At 35.6% G+C, this 11,833-nt stretch overlaps 1 protein-coding gene across 1 annotated transcript; it reads left to right on the forward strand.

Moving 5' to 3' along the window:
• The first annotated feature begins 4,202 nt into the window (after nucleotides 1–4,202).
• LOC146608787 (SLAM family member 7-like) lies at nucleotides 4,203–10,851 on the forward strand. The gene is made up of 9 exons (XM_085347775.1): nucleotides 4,203–4,272; nucleotides 4,848–5,132; nucleotides 5,727–5,806; nucleotides 6,177–6,342; nucleotides 7,297–7,367; nucleotides 8,543–8,717; nucleotides 8,826–8,882; nucleotides 9,011–9,087; nucleotides 10,824–10,851. Exons 1-8 carry the CDS (start codon nucleotides 4,203–4,205, stop codon nucleotides 9,079–9,081), a joined length of 975 nt encoding a protein of 324 aa, XP_085203901.1. The 3' UTR covers nucleotides 9,082–9,087; nucleotides 10,824–10,851.
• Nucleotides 10,852–11,833: the final 982 nt, after the last annotated feature.

Raw genomic sequence — 11,833 nt, forward strand, 5'->3', positions numbered from 1 at the left:
CAGACTATGCGTCAGATCAAAAGTCCTGCCATCTGCAGAATAGAAACAAGAGCGAGGACAATTTGGTTTGAGACAGACCAGATGAAATGTATGACTGCAGCTATTTAAAGGATTTTGATACGATGATGAGCTCACCTGAAATACTCTGATTGGCTGATACACAGATAAGGGCAGCCTTGGCAGAGACACCCACCGAGAGAAATCATTTAACAGTACAATGTGATGTTTGTTTGTTCTGCTGCTGCCACAAACTCGCTCCATCACAAGATCACATCAGGACTCAAAGAAGAAGCCAGAGTTTTTTGTGACAATCAATCAATCAACCACATTCTCAGATTGAATTAATAATGCCCAGGAGCTGCTTTCATCCCTGTTCTTCTCTTACATACATAAATTCCACTTTTTAGTCTTGTAACTTAAAATTCAACAACTTCACAATCATGACTGATGTGAGTATAATCACAAAATAATTTCATTTAATAAACAAAATTCATCAAAAATATGTCTTATATATGAAATATGATGTGATTGTACTTGTGTCTTATTACAGGAGGTTAAGTCATTTTACTGTTGGTCATCCAGCTGCTCACATACAGTATATTTCTATAAATTCATATTTCATGGAGTATTACAGTTATAATACAATAAGGGTTCTTCCAGTTTCACACATATGTAATGCAATGGCGCCACCCTGTGAACAAGTGTGAGTAGTGTAAGGTACCTTTTTTATATCATTTTGTAGTTTTACTGAATGTAATTTTGAGCTTTTGAAGAAGCAAATTAAGTTATTATTTTGCAAAACATCCCCATTAACCAACTATTTGCTCCAACTACTGGGTTCTGGGAACACGTTTCTTTTTCATTCTGGAAGCTTCATACGTGTCCATTAATAGTGTTACACTAGACCACATTTGGAAACTCTACCACACAAAAGAGAGAGAGTCTTGCTGTCAAGGCAAACAAAAAAGGGGAAGAGGGGGTTTTGAAAAAGACTGAAACTGTGGGTCAGAATCACTCAGCAGAGAGGACACAAGGATTTTCAGTTGGCACCGTTTCAAATAGACAAGTAAGTAAAAAAAATCCTGATTACTTTAAAAACTAAGGGGCGTGAACTTTTTGCTTTTCTGATATCAGATAACATGCTGCTGGCTTCTGCGGCTTCTGCCGTCATCAGCGTGCTTGTGGACAGTGACTCAACATGTTGGAGAATAATTGAATCGATAAAAAGAAATAGAAATACATCAGAAACACAATTTGTTACCCCAAAACAGTTCAGTAGCAGAGTGTCCATGACATGGTAATCACTAAACCTGTTATTAACTGTGACTCATTTACAATAATAGCTACACTAAATGTTGTCAGGTGACCTCTTTGAAGATGAATTTGAATAAACAGTATGCCAATAGTGTACTGATGTACATAATACAGTTTACCATATAGAAAAGATGGAAAACAATATTTTAAAGAACTGCAAAGTTATGTTATTTAGAAGCCAGGCTTACAGGACGTTGCTCCACACTGGGTACAGCAGATCGTTTGATGAACTACAGAGTTTTTATAACTTTGTGAAGGATGTCAGCTTGAACAACTTGACTTGAAACTATTGAGAGAAAAGGCCTTTCCTCCTGAGGCTGCGACACAAATTAAGTCTTTGGTTGTATATCTGCACAAACTCAGATATGAATGGTGTCTCCATTTTGCCATCCCTCAGTGGATGGAGACTTGTTTTCATGGACAATCATAGTGCTGTAACTTGGAAAGACCAGAGTTGTGTGGTGCAAGTCACTGGAAATGTGTCAGAGCACCATAGTGAGGCTGTCACATCCTGTGTAATGGGCATGCAAACACAGACAGATGGAGGAACAAGTTTAAGGTACTAAAACCAAGGCCATAAGAAGACCGGAGCTGCTATATGATATGAAACCCCCCTTTTTTAAAGGACACACTACTTCAGTGTGCTTCCTGCTTCTTCCTGTGTGATCAGTATCTGCAGAGAGGTGTTAAACCACACGACACAAGTGGTACTTCATTGCCCATTTGTGTATTTGTATCTTATTGTTAAACATCTACAGGTAGATAAACTCCTATAGCCTTGGAGAGTAAACATATTTCAACTCACAGATCTGCAGTTTGTTTACGACATAATTAGCATACAAATATTTACCGTCTGTTTAAATCACAGTTGTGTCTTCTTGCATTTGTGCACAGAAACCTTCATTTTGAATTCAAAGTCAGACTGAAACTGAAGTTTTGCTTTGCAGTGTAGCAGGGTGAGGGATTTAGCAGTGGGACCCGACAAAAAAACAGAGACGGCTGATGGGGACTGGAGACGTACGGAGCTTCAAGGCTTTTATTGTAAAACACCTTAGAAACAGGAAGTGAAAAGACTCCTTCTTTATACTGATTTTAAAAATTTAGAGTAACCTTTGAATTGATTGATTGATTGATTGATTGATTGAGTGATTGAGTGATTGTTTGAATAATGAGTTTGCAATACTGTATACACTGTACTGTATAGCATTCAGCAGAGTTATAAAGTGTACTTCATCTGTGGCGACGGAAACTTGCACCTTTTTTCTGAGAGGAGAAGAAAAGAAAGACTACTAATATTCTGTTATTAATCTGTTATTAAGCATTATTAATCTTTTCTCTTGTGTCATGTGATGTGTGAACAATGACCCTGTGGACAGAGTTCATGAACAAAAAAACAAAACTCTATTCAGGCTTTGCAGAGAAGTCCAAGACTGATAAAGTCATAAATTTAAACCAGGAGACACCAGAGAAGACAAACGTGGAAAACAATCAACAGTAAAAAGCAATCAGAGGCTTTAAATACACACAAACACACTGTGGGCCAGTGGGGGCTGAGACACAGCTGGAACTAAACACATCTAAACTAAATCAGGGTAACGAGACAAGAGGAGCAAAGTTAAACACACTACATGAGAGAGAAAGAACTACCATGATCAAACTGGAAGTAACTAATGAGAAAAATCACATGACAAAGAAGAAAACTTGACAACAGAAGGGAATTTGGAAAATATAACTCTAACCACTGACAGAAATAGGAATATACAAATGACCATAAGACTAAACACATAGAAGCATAAGATCAAAAACAAAGAGAAAACATGGAAACCTAAAACCTGAGAACTGTTACTATCAAAAAACAAACTACAGTCAGAATAGTGACTGTTGAACAACAAAAGCAATTCCTGTCTGAAAACAGAATATTCAGGGTCTAAAATCCAGGACAGCGATTGCCCTAATTTTAATTAATTAACATTTAGACATTTAAAAAAAAAACTTTGATGATGCTCACTCACTTCCAGAGAACCTGACAAATCATTTTTGATAAAATGCAGATCACCAAAAAGTCTTAGCTCTACAGAGTTACAACTAGCTCAGGTTGGTGTCAGGGAACCATGAGCCATGAACTACAAACGAGGGTCACTTTCCCCTGAGGCAGCACGGCAGCACAAAAACAACATGCACTCAAGCAAAAGCAGAGCTCTCATTCATGTGTATGTTCATGTGTATGTTAGACTGAGAGCTAAAACGCGTGCGGTGACCTTTCATCATGTCAAACCTTCAGCGTTACGATGCTTAAACCTCAACATGATTAGAGTTTTGACCTTTTTAGCTGCAGGTGTTCAACTGGGAATCTCAAATTCAAATCATATGGTGTTATTTCTCCTATTAGATTCACAGTAGTTCATTCTTAATGTCTAAAGTCTAAAGAATACAAAAACATATGTTTAAACTTATGAGCTCATGATGGAGTCTTAATTTTCATTTTCAGTCTCATTTGTGTACTTTTGCTTGAAAGTAATTACAAAAAAACATTTTATGCTCTAAAATATTCGTCACCACATCATTTTTAATATTTCAGCGTTTGAATTGTTGGTTATTTGTTGAATATCTCTAACTGGAGATCACGCAGTATGTTTGTGTATATTTGCAGGAGCAACCAAACTTAAACTTGACGCACTCTTTGTTTTCTTAGTGTGACATTTGCTTTGCTTGCTTTGCTCTTTATCTGTGAGACTGTGAGACCTCTTGGATCACTTCCTTTCAAAGCTGTACATGCGCACACACAAACATGTACGGTGGCACACACACATAAACTATGTGATGTTACTGTGCACTGACAGGAAATAACCTCAATACTGGAAAGCGGCTGTTCTTTGTAGCTGAATGTAATGAAGAAGATGCCTTCTGCTGCCACCATCGTTGTGTTTTTGCTCTCCTGCTTCTCCATCGTCTCCACAGGTACGGTACAAATTATTGTGTTCGTGTTTATATTTTTAGCTTTTCTTTCTAAACTTACTGGTTATGTTTTTTTTAAAGTTCAAAGTATTTTTAACATGTCAGTTTCCAACAATAATTCTTCAAGACTCCACAAATACTTTATCTGTTGTCCGTGACACCTGTAAAATACCCAAAGCATCACATACTATTTTAGATTTCTATGTTTCTGTTTTTCCATGTTTCTGTTTTGTTTATTTGTCTATATATATATATGTCTATATGTCTATATATATATATATATATATATATGTGTGTATATATATATATATATATATATATATATGTGAACATAGCCTGTTTCAGTTTTTGCCAATATCATTGTTATGATTTGCTGCTGCTGATTATTGTGCTGCTCTTTCCTCTTATTATTATATTTTGTCTTTTTCCTCACTAAAAAGGTTTTCTAGCTCATAAGCCAAAAGAAGATAATAATTTCCTTCAAATATGATAACTTGAGATATGATTGTTGATGAAAACTAGACTTTTCTAGCATGACTATTTTTATTTTTTCCTCAAGATGTTTCTTTATCTTTCAGGCTCTCAGGATGATTGTGTGTACGCTGCAACAGGATCAAGCTTTACTGTGCCACTTGGATATAAGTTGAAGGAATCAGATCAGCTGAAATGGCTCAAGGACACAAGAGTAATCTTTTATCGCAGACAGAAACAGGTGACCACAGGGAAAAATGATGATGTTGATTCAACTGGATCACTAAAGCTGACACAACTCACCAAAGACAAGTCAGGACGATACAAACCAGAGGTTTACACAGAGGGAATAAATGCGGGGGATTTACCAAGTGTGCATTTGTGTGTATTAGGTAAGTAACAACACATTATACATATATTCATTGTGTTTGTACTACTTATATCACAACAAGAAAGTGTGCTGATCCATCAGAAGCTGTTTTAGTCAGATACTATAATTAAAAGTAAAATCTTTGGTTTTATTATGAAGTCACTGTTCAGTTTTATCAATCAACAGTACTTGTTATTGTAGACATGTCAGGACGATACAGACCAGAGGTTCACAGCACAGAGGGAATAAATGTGGGGGGAAACTTACAGAGTGTGCATTTGTGTGTATTAGGTAGGTAAAAATACATTGTGGCCTGTATTTATATAGCACTTTTCAAGTCCCTAAGGACCCCAAAGCGCTTTACACAACCGGTCATCCACCCATTCACACACACATTCACACACTGGTGATGGCAGCTACATTGTAGCCACAGCCACCCTGGGGCGCACTGACAGAGGCGAATGTGTATGTACAAACACATTAAGATATTAACGTTAATATTCTGAAGCCACTCCTCAGATTTTTCATGCAGCAATATTTCTTGTTCTTTTTTTGATTAATGTGTTATCAGCCTTGCCTAATATACTGTTGATATAATCTAATTTGCTTTACTCAGACCGTGTGCAGAAGCCCACTGTGACGACAAAGACGTGTACAGATAATGGACATGTCAATTTTACTTGCAGTGTTGGTCAGGTAAGTAAAATGTTCTTTTTTTTCTTTACTTATCCTTATTCTTATTCTTCAAACAAGTCAAACATGTCAACAAGGGAGAATCAGAATAAGAACCAGCCCATTTACCGATTGCCAGAGTGTAGGTAGGTTAAGTTAAATCATGCTGGCAGGCTGCTGTGGATGACCGTTCTCTTTTTCTCAGGTCACAACTTTAGTTAAGAGGCTCAAAATCCACTAAATAGCTTTTCTAGAGATTTCCTGATCCTCTTTAAATTCAAGTTCACTTGCTGAGACTCTGATAAACTATCAGCTCCGTGATCAGTAATATTTTCTTTTTTTTTCCTGAGTTCAATAAACACACACTCCTTGAAAATAACATTGTCTTCCACAGAATGAGAATATCACATGGTTAATGGATGGTGAAATGTTGGAAGAAAAAGGGAAGACACTGACCAGAGTAGCCAAAGATGTGCTAAATGCTAATTTCTCTTGCAATGTTTCCAACCCGGTCAGCTTTGAGATCAGTCTGCCTGTTCAACAAAACTGCTATAAGCCCAGTAAGTATAAGTGATACAAATTTATATTCACAACAAAAGATGTTTTGCTCATAATTGATGAAAAACTTTGCATCACTTGTGCATGTGCAGATGTGCATGACTTCTCTGCAGACTGTGGTCTGAAGAAAGAAAACAGGATATAATATAATCATGCAGCATCAGTGAGGAGGTGAAGCGCTGTGTGCAGGACACCTACAGTTTCATTTTATAGACGTTTATCAGCTTCAGACTGAACATCCAAACTGGGTTCAGTGCTCACAAAAATGTAAACAAGTAAAGAAAATCTATTTAAAAATCAACCTGAACAATTAAAAATCACTGTCTGATCTGATGTGACTACAGACTAGGAAGGGCAAAATTTATTATGAAATATCAGCTGATAGTCACTGAGTTGTATCTAATTCACTGTATCTGTTTATGAAGAGAAGCACATTTCCTCACAGATTTTGTAGTTTTGCAAGTATATTGTCACAAAAGGTCACTGAAAGTACCTGGGACATGCAGGAAGTCAGACAGTTTACGCGCTCGGTAGTCATTCAAACAATGCAACGTAGACACTTTTGCACGGAAGTGTTGTTTATGCTGTGGTGTCCAGTGTGGTCTGTCTGCTGTAGAGAGTGTGAAATAGAAAAGACAAGAAAAAAGAAACGTTTCAGGTTAAAATTAATTTTACTGATTTATTTATTGATTAATCGATTTATTTCTGAATTGTTTGTTGTCTTGTGTTGACAGAAATATACTTTTCTGCTGCCTTAGTTTAGATGTTTGATTGATTCTGAAAGTGACAGTTCAGGACTTTTGAAGCACAGTTTTTCATGTTACTCTCTTGCCATTTCTTCTTTTCTATTCAAAGATTCAAACAATGTTTGTGGCCTGTTTGGTCCAATAGATGATAACTTTGTTGTGTAATCAATGTGTATTTAATATTGATGCAACCAAATCTTCTGTGCTCAGTGCAGAAACCCCACGTGACAGTGAACTGTACGGGCGAGTCCGAAGTTACATTTACGTGCTCTGTTAGTCAGGTGAGAACAATGTTGAATACATTTCATTTGATTTCACTATATGTATATATATACATGTATATAAATACATGTATATATATATATATACATCTATATATATATAGATGTATATATATATATGTAGATGTGTATATATATATACATGTATATATATATACATGTATATATATATATACATGTATATATATACACATGTATATATATATACATGTATATATATACATGTGTATATATATACACATGTATATATATACATGTATATATATACATGTGTATATATATACACATGTATATATATACATGTATATATATATATATAGATGTAGATGTGTATATATATATGCATCTATATATATATACATATATATATATATATATATATATATATATGTATATATATATAGATGCATATATATGTATATATATATGCATCTATATATATATACATATATATATATATATATATATATATATATATATATACGTCTGAGCATAATTATGTGTTTATCTGTCGACAAACTCATTTTATGAATTGAATTAAGTGCTCACTTGAGGAACCAGCTTTTTTAATGCATGTATGAATTAGGCTCATATTTGCATGTTTTTATTATGTCAATATATGATAATAAAGGCAGAGTGTAGGGAAAGCAAAACTGATCTCTATTTTCTAACCTGTGGGCAACAATTGTCTTTCAGTCATGTTTTGACTTGACTATGAGGTTATTGTAGAGCTAATCATGGCACACTCAAAGTCCCTGAAGTCACTTTTCCCACAGATTTTCTTTCGTCATGAAGACTCTGCTTACAGCAAAATATACTTAGATGTGGTTAAGAATTTCTCTGCCAAACAACCAGCTCTATAGTAGTGACTGTTCTCAGTCATCTTTTTGTTTTATTTTTCTCAATTAATTACAGACACAGGCAAGAAAATGACATTATAAACTACAGTTTTAAAGTAAAGCTGTAATTTTGCAAGTTCAAAAGAAAGATTGTTACAAGCCTTTTTCTGATCCTGACACTGAAACACACACACACACACACACACACACACACACTGGATAACTAAATAAAATTTAAAAAAATATATTTGCTGTCAAAATATATTTAGTATGCTTGCTCTTATACTTGGAGGTTTAAAACTTTAGCAAATCCATTAATCGTCTTTTCTTCAACAGAAATACAATAATCTGGAATTTAAATGGTTTAACGAGGAAAACAAGCTGCAGGGATCAGGAGAGACACTTACAAGGAAAACCGACGATGTGGTAAACACTCGCTTCTTTTGCAATGTTTCAAACTCCATCAGCTCTGAGATCAGTGACCCTGCTGCACAAAAGTGCTCAAAACCCTGTAAGTATTATTTCTATCAACTGTCCATTCAAATAGTTATGACACTGACCATTTTACACTCATGTCATGATAAAATCTATTTCTTATTCTCTTGTTTTATTCCTGAAGCTTTTCCTAATGAATTATTTGGAATTAGCATCTGGGTTTTCATAGGAGGCGGAGCAGGTACGTGTCATGTTCTGTGCAGTCGTCAGATTATACTCTGAAAATCATTGAAATCAAGCTTCACATACAAAACCAATGAATTCTCTATTTTTTCCATGTGTAATACAATTGATGTTATTCTCCATCAGGTCTTCTTATTTTGGTGATCGTCACTGCCACAGTTTGTTGTGTCCGGGCCAGACGAAAGAGACGCATATGATAAACGGTATTTACTTATATACTGTTATCATTATTATTTTAGTTCATGTTAAAAAAATAAGCCACTGCGCTAAGGCAGAACATCTTAAAAACTATTTTACTTACGTAAATGACTTAGTTCACCCATGTACAGCCCATCCATTCACCATTCATTGTGCATGTAGGTTACTTGAGGAGCTCCCCAAGGCTCAGTCTTAGGTCCATTAGATTTATATTATTTGTACTTTGATTTTTTTAGGGGTTATGGTTAAGATTACTTGCATTCAGTTCAAAATATTTACACACAGCAGATAATGATTCACTTCAAGGGACTTCAAACTTCAAGTTGCACAGTGCAGGATTTCAATAAGGAGAGATCACTTGAAAGAATTGAACATGATTTACTGAAATGAAGAAATGAATGAATTTGGCGATTAGACTCTGATGACAGAACGGAGCCCCAGCAGTGACTGGATTTAGGACAGGACCCCCCAGTGTCTAGATGCTGGGGGTGGTGAAGATAAAGACTGAACCTTTGATGGAGCTCTGACTGAAGTGTCTGTGAGATGGAGATAGAGAGGAGGTCGGTTGCACAAATTACAGTCTGAAAGGTAGAATAACAGTGAGCAGAGATTTAAAGCACACAGACTGGAGGCTGATTGGCCCAAAGAAGGCGAGCAGGAAGTAGATTAGACTAGAGTAAAGAGGACAGTATTGAAATTGACAGAAGAGACTGAACACCCAGAGAAACTGATTACAGATGTTACTTACTGAACTTATGCATAAGCTTCATGTTCACTATTCATGTTGCGGGACATTGTTTAAATGAACATGGAAGTACCAGGACCTGTGCAGTCCCTGGCACAGAAATGTAAACAGTAGCTGAGAGGTGTGTTTCTTAACACATAAAGTAAATGCTGTGTAGCTACTCTAAACAATTGCAGCTGATCATAAGATGTAAGGTAATCATAGCTTCATTTTTTAATTGAGAAGTTGCTGGATTGTTCTGGCAGAATGAGTTGGTATACTTTCTTATTAGTAAGCCAACTTGATTCATTTTTGGGTGTATTATTCACTTTGACATTAAACTATAATAATAATAATAATAATAATAATAATGTTACATCATTAAATAAACAAACAACAAAGTTGGGTTTCTAATTTTATGCCATTTGCTTACATTTGTTACTTTGTTTAAATATGGGGAAGCTGTGACACTCATTTGAACAACATCACTGCGAGTGCGACTGCTTCTTCTGTAAAACTATGCTGTTATCCCTACATTTAAATGACATCTCGTCTCTTAGCTGCTGTCTCATTCCTGCTGTAGCTGGACTGCATGGTTCTTAAACCAGATCTGACAAACAATGCTTACTGGCAACATGCTGAAATAATGATGGTCTTAAAACAAGATTAACAAATAATAGTGCACCAGAGTCATTTTTAATTACATTAGCATTACATTAGTTAACATTAAATACACTTGGAGCTTTGCGATTCTTCAGTTCTGGGATCCAGGGGCCATTGCCAGCTCTGATTGATGAGCTAAATTCTCCAGCACGGCACAACATTGTTCATTCTTTGTAGTATGGCTGCAAAGGAAATCAGATTCTTTATATTTATTCTTTTTTCTAAGCTGACACAGGCCCATCAAATCCATATTCTTACATATTCTTAGCAGTGGCAGGTTTTGCTCTTTTCTTGTTAAAAACACTGAAAGATGATTCTGCAGGTCTGACCTGCCGCCTATGTTTATTTCAACAGATGGCAGGTCAGAGACCTTTGTTTGCAGTGGACGAATCAAGAACAGCAACAGCATCACCTTCAGCAGAACCACTTGACAAAACCACTATAAACAACAGCATGTTCAGCAGAGTCCCAGAGCCATACTTCTATGCAGCCTGTGGTCTGAAGACAGACAACAGGAAACAGGATACGATATAAACACCATTCAATCTGAGTGCTGAGGTGACGTGGTGTTTGCAGGACGCCTACAGAGTTTCATTTTGATGTTTGTCAGGTTCATTGTGAATGTACAAAGAAAATTATAGATTACAGGAATTTAACCCTAAATAAGTGGGTCATTTAACGATCATTCAGTGATTAGATCAGAAATGCAAACCTTATTATGATTGTCAGTGATATGTAAAACTAATGTATTTTATTACAACATCTCCTGATGTGTAGTTTTGTAAGCAGACCTTCACAAAGAAATATTGTTTATGCTATATGTGTTAATGCTTTTGTTTAGGTCTTTCATTTTGGAGGAAATAAGCTTCAGTCTTTTTTGCTAGGCAGGTCCGTGCTGTATATTGTTAATGAGAGCGACAATTCAGGATTTTATTAGTATCTGTTGTGCATTTTTCTTTGTTCTGATTTGGAGATTTTCATGTTTGAACCACATGCTGGACAAGAAATTAACCTTGAAATTAAAGCAAAATGATAAAAATATTTTTTTCTCAAAGAAAAAACACGATTCCCTCCCTGGGATGATGGCATGGTGCGTCTAAAAGGATCTTTAAAGATAACAAGTCTGAGGAAAAATTACTTGACTAAACTACATCATTGTGGTTTTCAGTGAATACAATGCTGTAGAAAAGAATTAAGGATTAAAAATTAAGAACAGAAGTGTGTGTTTTGGTTAAACTAAGAGCAGAATAGATTTATTGTGGTCATGTGAATATGAATATTTCTCTTAGTATTCGTCTTTATGCCTCACCAAAAATAAAAGTAATAAGTCTATTCACTTGGAAACTTTTCACCATATTAACTTA

Source organism: Diplotaxodon limnothrissa, linkage group LG23 (assembly GCF_057381915.1).
Source record: "Diplotaxodon limnothrissa isolate DT_005_m linkage group LG23, D_limnothrissa_male_GT1.1, whole genome shotgun sequence".
Classification (NCBI taxonomy): domain Eukaryota; kingdom Metazoa; phylum Chordata; class Actinopteri; order Cichliformes; family Cichlidae; genus Diplotaxodon; species Diplotaxodon limnothrissa.

Excerpts from the sequence above, each read along its gene's own strand:
- LOC146608787 (XM_085347775.1), top strand. The coding sequence starts at position 4,203 with ATGAAGAAGATGCCTTCTGCTGCCACCATCGTTGTGTTTTTGCTCTCC. Across the intron at positions 7,368-8,542 it reads TTACGTGCTCTGTTAGTCAG|AAATACAATAATCTGGAATT; the intron begins GTGAGAACAATG and ends TTTCTTCAACAG. Across the intron at positions 8,718-8,825 it reads ACAAAAGTGCTCAAAACCCT|CTTTTCCTAATGAATTATTT; the intron begins GTAAGTATTATT and ends TTATTCCTGAAG.